At 38.1% G+C, this 14122-nt stretch overlaps 1 protein-coding gene across 1 annotated transcript in view; it reads left to right on the forward strand.

The window, feature by feature from the left end:
• LOC107694925 (usherin-like) overlaps positions 1-14122 on the forward strand; it is a gene marked incomplete at its 5' end in the record, with an annotated part of 173335 nt that overhangs the window by 2817 nt on the left and 156396 nt on the right. Inside the window, 9 exons of the mRNA XM_016494643.1 lie at positions 3324-3450; positions 3905-4006; positions 4085-4273; positions 5507-5637; positions 5968-6244; positions 6604-6807; positions 7333-7413; positions 9697-9882; positions 13623-13736. Coding sequence (XP_016350129.1) covers positions 3324-3450; positions 3905-4006; positions 4085-4273; positions 5507-5637; positions 5968-6244; positions 6604-6807; positions 7333-7413; positions 9697-9882; positions 13623-13736 — 1411 coding nt within the window. The remainder of the gene's footprint in view (positions 1-3323; positions 3451-3904; positions 4007-4084; positions 4274-5506; positions 5638-5967; positions 6245-6603; positions 6808-7332; positions 7414-9696; positions 9883-13622; positions 13737-14122) is intronic.

Genomic DNA, 14122 nt, shown 5'->3' on the forward strand with positions numbered 1-14122 from the left:
GAAATTAATGAGCATTTTATGAAACACTGTGTCATGAAAGCGGATTTAGTTCCTGTAAAGGCTGTCACAAATGATGCTGTTTTTTCCCAATGTCTCCTTATCGGAGTCTCTCAGATATAAGCGAGTGATGAGTGGCTTCCAGGCACAGTGAGGAGAGAAGGTTTCTCAAAAGCCCATGGGCATGATTAGTTGCATTAGTAGCATGGACAGCGGCCATTTAATCTTAAACAAACTCAAGGGCTATTAAGCAAGAGTACGCTGCTCACTATGTTAATGGCACACCCTACATCACCAAAACCTATAGCAGCTTCCATAGGACTGTTGTGGAATAGATCTTTAATGAACTCTTTGCGGTGTTAGTGCGTAAATTCTTTGTGCCATGCTCACTGTTTTCCATTGACCATTAGTTTTTATAGTTCAAGGGAGAATTTTCAGTATCTTCAAAATTATTGACTGAATCATTTCTGTTTCTTAATTGTTTATATTCTTTGAAGTTGTGAATTTGATCATTTTAAAGCAGTGGTTCTGGGGCCCACTGAGGGTTATCAGCAAATTTCCAAGGGGGCCACAGGATGACTTAAAATTATGAAAAAAAAATGGGGATTAAAAATAAAAAGTTAGACAATGCTAAAAATAAAACAATAATAATACTAGGAAGAAGAAGAAACAAATGATGAAAATTGGTAATAATACTTTTTTCCCCCTCAATGCATTTTTTTTTTAATGAAAAGCATACAGAATAAGAATTTTTGATATTTTGAAATCACAAAATGAACTGTGGTAATTAATTTAATTTTATATGTGAGCAAACTCCTGGTTTCTGTAATAAGAATAAATAAATAAATACATAAATAAAAACAAGCAGCATTCTCAAAATTACATCAGAAAAACAAAAGAAAATATCTTATGAGTTATATATATATATATATATATATATATATATATTAAAAATGAGTTGGACAATGTGTTGGTCCTTGAGTTTTAAAAGGTTGAAAACCACTTTAATAGAATAGTTTAAGTGACACAAAATTGGTCTGACTGATTTGCTCATGAACGGATTCTTGAGTTCAACTCGTGGTCTCAGTGAATCAGTCATAGTGGGTAAGGCAGGTTTAGGGCCAAATTCTTTGCACTTACAAGTAAGAAAACGACCAGTGCATCCTTCAGAATGTCTCTTTTTGTGCTCCATGGAAGAAAGAAATGAAGGACAAAAGACATGAGGGTGAATAAATGAAAACAGAATTTCAGTGTTGGCTGAGCCATTTCTTTAAGCATATCTCAGTATTTGTATGTTTATCTAAAAAAAATCCCTTGAAACAAGACCTAATTGATAATTCATGAGTGCAATTAGCAATTAATTTATGCAAGTAGATGATTTGTGGTATAAATATCCTCTAGCATTGCTGCAATGTTTTCTTAAAATTGATGAATGCTGTGACTGATGGTTTGTGGTTCAGTCATTAGAAATCCCTAGCTGATGTTTACGGCACGTGACCGAAACTTGACTGGATACATTGCATCAGATGTTCAGGTCATGATGTCGTTGACAGGTCTGCCTCTCACTGAACAAGACTATGATTTTTTTCATAAAAGTTAACTTAAAATGCTGGCAGATGATTTTATTCAGAAAGGCTTTTAGTTGTTGTGACAGAATTGATCTCCCATCGTAAAGAAGCCCCATTGAATACTTTCAAAGGAAGGAGGGATAGGAATGCAGTGTTGTGTCTGTCCTGACTTCTCCCTAAAGCTGTTTCTTCTTCTCCCTCTCTCTCTCTCTCTCTCTCTCTCTCTCTCTCTCTCTTGCTCTCTGCAGTAGGCATATCACAGGGCTGACTTCCCTCAGCATCCAAACAGATATTGATTTGATCATTAAATCTTCATCACAAAGAGGAGATGCGATACTTTGTGTCTCGGTGCTTTCACTGCAGAGCACTCAGTCAGGCTGTTAAGTGTATGAACCTGAATGATGTCATATTTTAGCAGGACAATAACCCCATCTTATGTTGATGGTGCCAGCCCATGAAATTTACTGCTTTTGGGGAATGTCCTATCTCTGGGCAGAATTCCTCAGCGGCTTGAGTTCTGTGCCAAGAGGGATTCTGGTGATAGTTTTTCAACTTCATCTCCAACTTCTCCTCTATAATCTCAGACATTGCAGCGTAAATGGTCAAAGTTAGCTTTGGGTATATGTCAGTGTGACAATCTTTATCTTCATCTACAACCTGTTACATCTAGTGACCTTGCACTTTTATTGAGCTTGAAACTCATTTTAATGCTGATGTGTTAACTTCCAGAAATTTAAGGAAGAATTTCTGTGAATTCAACAGTATCTACCAGGGTTGTGCACATTACATAATTTTATCTGTCGTTCTATCTATAATTCTATCATTTCATTTGTCTGTCGACAGTCTGTCGTTCTGTCTGTCATTCTGTCGGTCTCTCTGTTTTTCTATCCGTCTTTCTGTTTGTTGTTCTGTTTTACTTTCTGTCATTCTATCCATTGTTCTTTCTATCCGTCTGTTGTTCTGTCTACTGTTCCGTCGATCATTCTGTCTGTCTGTCTTTTTCGAAGCTTTATAAACTTTTTTTTTTTTTTACCGTCAAACAAAGCTTAGCCAATCATTCAAAGTTTTTCCTGGCAAATTGCTTTTGTAGTTCAAAAGCGTAGTTATGTAAATTTCTTTATATTTCAAATTATTTTACATTCTTTACATTCAAGAACAAATTGCAATTTTGCATCCTGTTAATACTGAAAGCATTTACTCTACATTAGTTTATATACATGCATTTTTACCTCCTAAGCTCTACTGCTGCACAGGGAGGGGAACGTCTCTTCTTCCTAAAGCTGCTGATCAGCCATCATTGTAGACCACAAAACCAGTCATAAGGGTCAATTTTTCGAAATTGAGATTTATATATCATCTGAAAGCTGAATAAATAAGCTTTCCATTGATGTATGGTTTGGCCGAGATACAACTATTTAAAAATCAGGAATCTGAGGGTACAAAAAAATAAAAATATTGAGAAAATCACCTTTAAAGTTGTCCAAATGAAGTTCTTAGCAATGCATATTACTAATCAAAAATTAAGTTTTAATATATTTACAGTAGGAAATTTACAAAACATCTTCATGGAACATGATCTTTACTTAATATCCTAATGATTTTTGGTAATAATGTTGACCCATGCAATGTATTTTTGGCTATTGCTACAAATATACCCCAGCGACTTAAGACTGGTTTTGTGGTCCAGGGTCACATTTGTGCAGTGTGTGCGTTGTGTTCATGATGAGCGAGTGATTAACCCTCAGTGTTTGATGCTAGGCCTCAGCTGTGGCCCTCAGCCCTCGCAACGATGGAGGTAGACGCTATAATGACAACCAGTGGCACCATCTGATCGCTACCAGGAAACAGGCCGTGGGAACAATCATTGTTGACAATCAATACAGCGGTAATGACGCACACGCATATGATATTCATAGGCCAGCCCCGCACCCTCACTTCTGTCCTGTTCGGTTATTCAGTGCCTGTAAAGCCCCCCACTTGAACAGATTTCAAGCAAAGGAATTATCAAGGTTAATCGTTGCCATTCTTTGTGTGATTAAAATAATTAGGCCAAAGAAGCCTCTCCTTTCCTGAACTTACATTTCAATTAAGACTGGAGGTGTGAAGTGGAGTCTCCTGTCTCAAAGCGGTCTCAGGGGATTTTTCCCACTAGAGGGAGAATTGCTTTATCTCAGTCATTCTTTTGGAGTAATATGACTTTATCTGCACTGGAGCACCAACTGAAACCATAACCATATAAAGAATATAACAATAAAGTTGTTAAAATACTGATCTGCCCTGCTCTGATTATTAGACCAGCAAGGAACAGTCTCAAAAGAACATATTTTTTCCTCCAACAGGATCAGCATCAGCCACAAGTGGGAACACCATCATCGGTCAGAACACGGGTGTCTTCATAGGAGGGATTCCAGAGAATTTCACCATTCTTAGACAAGACACTGGTAGTTTATCTCTAAATATCTGATTGACAGTGTCAGTGTATCTACAAAGAGTTGCAAGTGCTTGTTATGTGTATACAGGTCAAGCCAAGCTGGTGCAGCAGGGGTTTGCTGGGTGTTTGAGAGATGTGATGGTGCAGAAATCCAGTGGCACTACTTATGCATGGGAGCCTCTGGACTGGGACTCAGCACTTGAAAAACATGAGACCTATGAAAGCTGGGAGGGCTGTCCTGCTGTCTCTGAAGATGGGGCATACTTCCTAGGACATGGTATGTCCTGCTTTAGTCTTCTTTCACATGGTCTGATAATCTGTAATGTTAATGTTGAAATTTTCGGTAACACTTTCTATGAAGCCCGTATTTATAATACATTATAAGGGTATTCTTAAGGCATTATAATGAATGTGTAATGCATTATAAAAAAACTTATAATATGTTATATCAACTCATGAATAATCATAAGAACAATTATAATACATCATAATACTTACGTATTTGTGGTTATAAGTTTAAGAGTATGATTATTTATAACACACAATGAACACCATATTAAATCTAATTAATTTACAGTATAATGGACTGTATCATATCTTGACATTGTTTATTTAAGATCTGCACAGTATCTTAGTACAGCTTGTGAGTGGTTAGATGTTGAGTGTTATTTGAGTGTTTCCTGTGGAGCTAATGTTAATTAATTTATGTGAGCTTAATACTCCAACTGAAAAAAATGCAATGTTTTATATGGTTACATTTTATTTTGATGGTCCCCTTAATCAATCGACTATAAGCAACTTTGCAACTACATGCCAACTAACTCTCATTAGAGTATTAGTATGCTCAAGAATGGTATAATCTAGTATGGTAGAGTAAGTTGACGTACTTGCAAATACACTTATAATCAGTTTATCTGTTGGTTGACCATCAAAATAAAGTGTTAGCATATATTTACAGTAGCAGACATACTAATACTCTAATGACCACTAGTTGATATGTAGTTGCAGAGTTATTTATCAACAGTTGTCTAAAGGGTACCATCAAAATAATCAAACTGATATTACAATAAAAATTTTTCAAAGCAAATGTGTCATACTACACATTCATCTGATCTGATTTTATGGCTGTTTGAGAGAAATTTGTTTTATTATTATTATTATTACTACTTATAAGTGGTCTTTGACCGCTTTAAGTAAAGTAGCATAAGAAAAATGGGAAAACTATGAGAAATATAATCCATTGTAAAAGTGGATGCAACGTGTTCATTGTGTTATAAATCATCATACTCTTAAGAGCTATAACCACAAATAAGTAAATATTATAATATATTAAAACTGTTCTTATGAATATTCATGAGTTGATACAACATATTATAAGGTTTTTTATAATGCATTATGCATTCATTATAATGCCTTACGAATACCTTTATAATGTATTATAAATACAGGCTTCATAGAAAGTGTTACCAAATTTTCTAACTGAGTCTATTTCTTTCATTTTTATATTCAGGGTTTCTGAAGGTCAAGCCTGAAATATTCGCTGGAGGAGATTATTTTGAAATATCATTTGAATTCAAAACTGATCAGCTAAATGCAATGCTGTTGTTCGCTTATGATATAGATGGGAAAGATTTCATTTTGGTAAGTTTGCTTAAATCTAAACATTAAGGCTATCAGTCTACTTAATTATTAATAATTAACCAAACTTCTGCAATTAAACAAAAAAAATCATAATAAATGCATTTAAATTTTATACATTTAGATTTCATGACTTTAAACTAGTCATGGCACTTGACTTGTGCTTAATTCTGCTGTTCAAGTGCCACCTCAGTGTTGCAAGATTTTGCAAGTAATGATATCTGATTTAGTGAAATTAATTCATTTAATTAACAATATATACTTGCAGAAATACATTTGTACAGTGTCCCAAAACATCATTGTAACTGTTGTTTGTGTCCTCATGACATCCAGGCGGAGCTGCAGGGTGGAGTTCTCTTCTGGGTGTTACGTTGGAGTGAACAGACAGCAGAGTTGAGCGTATGGGTGGGCCTGTCCTACTGTGATGGGGGCTGGAACACTTTAAATGTGCTGAAGAGAGGCCCGTTAGCGAGTGCTGGCCTCAATGGCGTATATGAACAGGACAGGAAGGGCATAGGTGGCCCTCTGACCATCAGCTCTCCACTCTATCTAGGGGGAGTCCCACGTGGAGTGAAGCACCCAGCCCTGAACAAACACAGCCTTCTGCACGGTGAGTCACTTGCTGTTTATTTGAGGGTTTATTATCTCGAAAACTTCTATAAATAAATAAAAAATACCCTCTGATATATTTCTCTGACTTGAGTGCAAGCTCTGTTTTTAATTTTGGATTATTCACTATGATTTCTGCAGTAAATTATTTGAGACATTATAGTTACAGAATCATGGTGTTTCAAAATAAATAGAACTGATAAAAATGTTCTCAAAATGTACTCAATCTATCAGGAGTTTACTGACAGTTTTTGTTGCTTCAGATAAATCCGGGCAATTCAGAATGTGACTTAAACATCTTTCTCCCTTTGTCTCTCCTGTCTTTGTCTCTCTTTCATCCTCTTCTGTGCTGCGCTGCAGGTTTTGGCGGCTGCATCAGGGATGTTAGATTCGCGCGTGGGCCTGTCATAAGCTTGGCGGCCGTGTCCAGCAGTGCTGTCAGAGTCAATCTGGATGGATGCCTGTCAGTTGACACAAGCGTTAACTGCAGGGGAAACGACTCCATTCTGGTGTACACGGGCAGAGACAGGAGCGCAGAGGACCTGACACTGCAGCCCTTCACGGGTAAAAGCAGCATCCGACCCCTTTTCGCAAGCAAATCCCCACCAGCACGGTAGCCAAGCCTCATTGACCCGCAGCTATTTTGGTCTCGCGTTGCCTGCTTTGTCTCTGTGTCAGGCGATTGTTTGTCCTGATTTGTACTTTCTGCTTGGGGTTTGTTATTGTAAAGACCAAACAGAAGAACAACAGAAAATGTCCAGCCCAGCAATGGGTGCAGACACGACACCAGGGGCGCGGAGAGGTCATATCTAAAACAGCAACTGCTGTCCCCTTCATCAGCAACACTGCAAAACTGTTGAGAACTGCATCTTAGATAATACACGCAGACAAATATAGCCGAGGTACCTCTCTTGTGAGTGATGGAGATGGAATAAGAAACAGTTTGTGTGTTTCCACAACAGACTTACTGTGAGCAGGTTTACACATCAACATTCAGTGAAATAACTCATGAGCCTGTTATTTTTTTGAGCCTGAATGGTATAGAGAAAGCAAATTTCTTTTTAAATAGTTTTTTCTCTTTGTGTACAGAGTATTTGTACAGAGTGATGGCATCAGGAGAAGGAGGTTGGACAGCCGGGCCATGGCAGCGGGGGCGCAGCGGAGAGACAGGTAGGACAGGTGCCAATAGGCAGTCAAATGTCAGCAGTTAGGCTTTGGATCTCACTGGAAAAATCCTATGGTCTGATGTACGCACTTGCCTTAAAATATATATATACACATAATCAACATTGATAATGAATCCAAATCAGCATATTATAATGATTTCTGAAGGATCATGTGACACTGAAGACGGGAATAATGGCTGCTGAAAATTCAGCTTTGCCATCACAGGGATAAATTGCATTATAAAATCGATTCAAATAGAAAACAGTTATTTTAAATTGTAAAAATAATATTTCACAGTATTACGGTTTTTACTGTATTACAATAATTTGTAATTAAGTAATTTACAATAATATAACATGTAATTAGGTAAATACATAAAGTACAGTTTATGTTCCCAAAAAATAGTGTATTCTGGCTACTATTTGTACTTTACAGTCATTTATACTGAGCACACACACTCTTACTCCCTCACCTGTGACAAAAAAGGCCTATGACTTCAGCACTACAGGCTCCATACTGATATTTGTTTGTGTCATAGTTTTCAGGCCAACCCATTTTATTCTTATCTGCACAATATATGTAGCAGTCAAGGAGATGAGATGTGCTTGAAGATAGCTTATCGCAAAGCTCTCGGTAAGAGCGTGCATCACACACACTGCCTTATTACAGATGAAGATGCTGTCTGGGAGAGAGAGAGAGATGGTGGTGTCCTTATTGAGACAAAGAGGCTCAGATATGTCAAATGATGGTTAAATATTTCATTTAATTGTGCATATTAATTAAGCACAAAAAAACAGTAGACTTTGCAAGCTACATTGGGCTATGAAATATGGCTTCATTTTATGTATTGACACATTTCATTATTATAAATGTGTTTTTTTTAATAACATATTTGACAGTTACTACAATGCACCTTAAAGTCAAAATAAATTGCCATTTGCCACCCATTTAATTTATGTAATTTAATGCAATTTCTGGTTGATTTTGAACAGATTAAAGGAAATATAAAACAGGACATGATTTTGCCCGTCAGGAATAAGTTTAAGTCAGTGATCTAAAATAGTTATAGGTAAATTATAGTTAATTAATTTTGAATAAAGATTAAGAAGACAAGATATTTATTTTCTTTAAAGTAACATACCCATTAAGAAAGTAAATAGGGTAAATTTTGATTTCATTTTAAATTCATTCTGTCAGGCTTCTTTTCCACTCTCTGTATAGTTACACATTTACTTTCTGTCGTTCAATGGTAGTGTTATTGGTTAAAGGCACAATATGTACGATTTTTTTTTATTAAAATATCCAAAAACCACTAGAACAGTGTTATATATTTTGCTGACTTGTGTACTTACATTATCCCAAATGTTTTGAAGAATGTTTATATCCAGAGAAATAAGCAATTTTAACTAGTGACACGGACCGTGTCCATAGTGTCATTGTGTCGCCTGCCAATGACGTCATAACCCCTCGATTTCCGGTTTTGTTTTGTAGAAAACTTGGAAACACCAAAGACGCTTTAATATGTTGTGCGTTTTAATAGACCAGTGACGACCGCACAGAGTAGCATTATAACAGAACTTTCAAATGTATCTAGTATGATAAAACAGCACTGATTTTTTTCCCCACATACGCATGACCGGAAGGAGCGGAAGATACGCGCCCTCTAGCGGCGAAAATTACATATTGTGCCTTTAAGGAAACCTCAGTAATTTGTAATACCAGCCCTGTTGGTACAGATGATGAATCACAAAGACTTCCTACTTAAATGTGTATACACCACATTATAGGTCAGACCAGCGTTTCAGTGGTGAATATATCACACACGTCTGCTGTCTGGCTTGTTTTGACTGTATAAACGAGTGTTAAAGAGATTCTGTAGTCTGTGACACATCATAAATGATGCTTGTTGCATTTCTGCATATGTTTGACTGTTTTATTTATGCCCCCTAAAATGTGAATCCTGGAGCGAAAGCAAGCCGTCGCTTGATGGGCATGAAATATAGCCCAGAATGAACGCTGCATGTACAGTCATATTAAATCAGTGCTGAAAAAGTTACAACTCTAATAAATTGTATTTATGCTAATGGTTAGATATGATTTACTGTGTCTATTAAAAGTGAGGAATGTGTGTGCTGCTTTTCTTTGGCCTGACACACACTTTCTCTCCTTCCCAATTGGTTTCTCACACTCTCATTCCTCTCCTCCCCCTTACTTTGCCTCTCTCGCTCTCTCTTTCTTCTGCTTTGCTTCTCCACGTGTCTCTCTCACCTATTATTTCCTGTACAGTTCCACAAAGTGTGCTGCCTCCCTCCAGAGTTGGGAGTGTAAATGGTTCCAGCGTGGAGGTGAGCTGGGAGGAGCTGGTGGAGGTCAGAGGTGTAATTGAGAAGTACGTACTGAAAGCGTACAGCCAGGACCATCCCTCCTCACCCCCCATCAGCTCCACCTTCCCCCACTCTCAGCACCTGACTGGTAAGGTTCACACCGTCCGCCTGGAGCTTGGCTCCGAAACCTCAGAGACCCCAGGACCATTTTAATAGCTTGAAAAACATACTTAACATGAAGTGATCAGGTTAATTCTTAATGATGTCTTGAATTTGAAGGGAAAATAACATGTTGATTTTGAATTTGCTATTATTTTATAACCTGTGCGAAATGTCTAAAACACCTTTAAAGGAATAGTTCATCCAAAAATGGAAATTGTCGTTCACTTTAGTGGAAAGATGGAAAGAACATACTTGGAAACATACTTAAGAACAAAATGAATGTAATGTGCATTTAGTTGAACTTAAGAGAAAGACTTAAGTATAAATCTTTATATGCAATTTCATAATTACTTCTGTTGTCTTTGAAATATGGTTCAGTTGTTCTGTCAAATGTATTGACAAAAATTTATGGTAAAATGAAATATACTTTATCTACTGGAACTTGTATGTCATGTATTTAAATGTATTTGTAAATACACATTTGTAATGATAAAGTTACAATTTAGTACATTAAAGTTAAAATTATAATCAAGTACTTTATACAGTCACATCAAAATAAGTGCACTTTTTAAAAATTTTAAAACCATTGTCTTAATAATCTTTTGATTTATTTTTCTTTTAATAACATTTTTTAAAGACAATTATGCACACTTCTTTTTAACAAGGGGTGACAGAATGTCCAGGCTGTTTTTATACAAATTAAGTCAATGGTGACCATGACTATAAATCAAGATTCCCATTCAGGAACTCGAGCTGCGTCGAGATTCGCTTTGGGAACGCCCTTGCGTGACCGCGTTCTGAAGCACGTGTCAAATCAGTCCAATGGAGCAGCGAGACGTCACGAGCGAGGTGACGTAAGCACCAGAAAGCATAAAAGCGCATCCGGCAGAGCGCAAACCAGCTTCTGCTCTTCAGTAGCGCTCTGTGTATGTGTCTGTCTATTTACTGTTGTCTGTCCACACAAGCACTCATATATATATAAAACAATGAGAAAGTCTATGGCGAGCGAACGGCAGTACAAACGCTGTGTTCCTCCCTGCCCACGATATCTGACGGCAGGGGATACACACGATTTGTGTGTCGTTTGTTTGGGAGCGGAGCATGCACGGTCAGCTCTCGAGGGGGCTGATTGTCATGACTGCGAGCTGCTCTCGCTGCGCACGCTCCGCTCTCGCCTGGCCGTGTTTGATGAGAGCGGCCAGGCTCGCGATCCCGCGGGCAGCGGTCCCGCTGTTGCTGAGGCACAGCGCACCATGGTTCCCCGAGGGAACGAGACGCTGCGTCTCTTTGCCATACTCCCTGCATCCCTGCAGGCATTACTTCATCGAAGCTGGTTTGCGCTCTGCCGGATGCGCTTTTATGCTTTCTGGTGCTTACGTCACCTCGCTCGTGACGTCTCGCTGCTCCATTGGACTGATTTGACACGTGCTTCAGAACGCGTTCACGCAAGGGCGTTCCCAAAGCGAATCTCGACGCAGCGTCTCGTTCCCTCGGGGAACCATGGTTACATACGTAACCTAGAGACGTTTTCAGTGAATAGGTAAAAAAGTTTTTAATTTTAGTTTGCTCACAGTGAGGAACATCATGTGGCTTCAGAAGACTCAGAATAAAGTGCACAAGTTTTATGGACTTCTATGGAACTTTTTTGTTCTTTTTGGAGCATGACAGTCCCTGGTCTCCATTCACTTTCATTGTATAGAAGAGAGCAGCCTGCTGAATATCATTTGTTTGTGTTTTTTGGAAGGCATAAAGTCATACAAGTTTGTAACGACAATAGGGTGTGTAAATAATACAATTCTTGTTGTTTTGGTGAACTGTCCCTTTAAAAGCAAACGCATTAATGCTCCAGACAATCTGTAGTCACGGCAGTGTTCCCTATGTGACATTGCAAGTTTATAGACTGAAAATCTGCTTGGTTACTTGAAATTACTTCAAAGAACAAATGAGGATCTTGAAACAACGATTACGTTCTCAGATGACCAATCACCGTGGCTATACTCTGTCTCTGGGCAAAGCGTAACAAGAAGACCTTTTTTTTTGCCTTGTTCTTGGCACGCTTCAACCCATGCAAGCGTAAGCTGCACTAATTTATGATAGCCGTGACACCAAAAGCAGAATTACACAGGCAGATAAAAACTCCGAAAGCAAATGAGTGGGTAACGAGAGGAGAGCAGGTCAAGGCTCTTAATTGAATTAAAAGACGTCTGACAAAAAAAAAAAAGAAAGTTACACTACCTGACCAATTATAGCTCGGCTGGGGTGTTTACCTTCCAACTCTTCCAAGATCTGTCTGCTACATGGATACAGTGGAAGCTAGCCAAAGATTCACTCATACACTCCATTAAAGGATCCTGCCTTTATTTTGGATGACAAATAAAAAAAATAAATCCAGTTTTAAAGTCTACAAATGAATTAAACGCAGCACTTGCTGAGGTCGTCTGTTCTGATTCATAAATTATCACAGAAGGATCTTGAAACAACGATTACGTTCTCAGATGACCAATCACCGTGGCTATACTCTGTCTCTGGGCAAAGCGTAACAAGAAGACCTTTTTTTTTGCCTTGTTCTTGGCACGCTTCAACCCATGCAAGCGTAAGCTGCACTAATTTATGATAGCCGTGACACCAAAAGCAGAATTACACAGGCAGATAAAAACTCCGAAAGCAAATGAGTGGGTAACGAGAGGAGAGCAGGTCAAGGCTCTTAATTGAATTAAAAGACGTCTGACAAAAAAAAAAAAGAAAGTTACACTACCTGACCAATTATAGCTCGGCTGGGGTGTTTACCTTCCAACTCTTCCAAGATCTGTCTGCTACATGGATACAGTGGAAGCTAGCCAAAGATTCACTCATACACTCCATTAAAGGATCCTGCCTTTATTTTGGATGACAAATAAAAAAAATAAATCCAGTTTTAAAGTCTACAAATGAATTAAAAGCAGCACTTGCTGAGGTCATCTGTTCTGATTCATAAATCATTACAGAACTGTTATTTATTCAATATTTATAGTCTGAATGTTTGGTTTCTAAATGTCAATCGAATTTAGATGGTTTCATGCACTCTGTAACTAACATTTCAAAGTGCATAACTAATTGTGATTGACAGAAAACGTGTTTTTTCTCAATGTTAATGTAATGTGGCCCATATTTTCATTTACTTTAGGTAGTTTTTGCTTATGTTTGTTGAGAATGAGGGACTAATTTGACTGACTTCCAAGTGATAGGTGAACACGTGTCAGAATATCATTTGATTGGATGTCTGTGACCTTATCAAAACAGACCAGCAGTCCACCAGCTCAGAACAAACATTAACATCTTCAAAAACAATCACTAAGTGGTTAAAGTCCTGAGCGATGAATTAAAGTCAGAGGCATATCGATCACAACACGGCTGGATAGTGACTTTCATAGCGTGCAAGAAACCCCCTTTAAACAGCATCAGCCACTTTATCCATTAAATAACATCATTAGTGTCCCATATCCGGAATAGCAAAGGCCGTATCACTTTCCATCCGTCTGATTAATAGGAGATATTACTGTTTGATAATAAAGACCTTTTTAAATCCAGACCTATTATCAGAAGTGATGGTTATATTATGCTGTGTTTGAAAAGCCATTGCATTAAGGAAGCGGAGTTGGGGAGGCCCACTTTTTGAAATATGGAAGCGAAAAGAATGACATTTACCTCTTGCTCTCTGAATCGTTCTCTTCCTCTCTTCTTTCACAGGCACTTTAAGTGGCTTGGCTCCTTTTAGCAGCTACAGTATTACCCTAACGGCGTGCACTCAGGCCGGGTGCAGCGAGAGCCCGTTCGCCATCGGCTTCAGCACTCCACAAGAGGGTAAAGTCATTTAAAAGGTCCTGACTCCCACATTTCTTTGATGAATAATAAAAGTGACGAGAGGGGCTCAAATAGTGCCGAGCCATTTGCTTGAAAACTCCAAACTAATTTGATGACAAAGTGCAATGCCAGGCTGTAATTGCTCCGTCTTATTTATTTTTTTATTTCCCTGTCTGGTTCTTATTCCCGTTTTTGGAGAGAGTGGTTTTAGGAACAGGGGTAAGTGCGGGATTGAACTCTTTCCCCTTTAATGACATGCATCTTTAATAGCTGTAATGCAGATTAATGGGCTTTTTAATTGCTGTTACATTGTTCATGCGAGAGCCTTGTCTTAATGTACGGCATCTGAAAGATTAATGGAAGCTTCTTCATTTCACTCAAGCAGA

The sequence above is a fragment of the Sinocyclocheilus anshuiensis genome, unplaced genomic scaffold (genome assembly GCF_001515605.1).
Source record: "Sinocyclocheilus anshuiensis isolate Anshui unplaced genomic scaffold, SAMN03320099.WGS_v1.1 scaffold942, whole genome shotgun sequence".
Taxonomy (NCBI): domain Eukaryota; kingdom Metazoa; phylum Chordata; class Actinopteri; order Cypriniformes; family Cyprinidae; genus Sinocyclocheilus; species Sinocyclocheilus anshuiensis.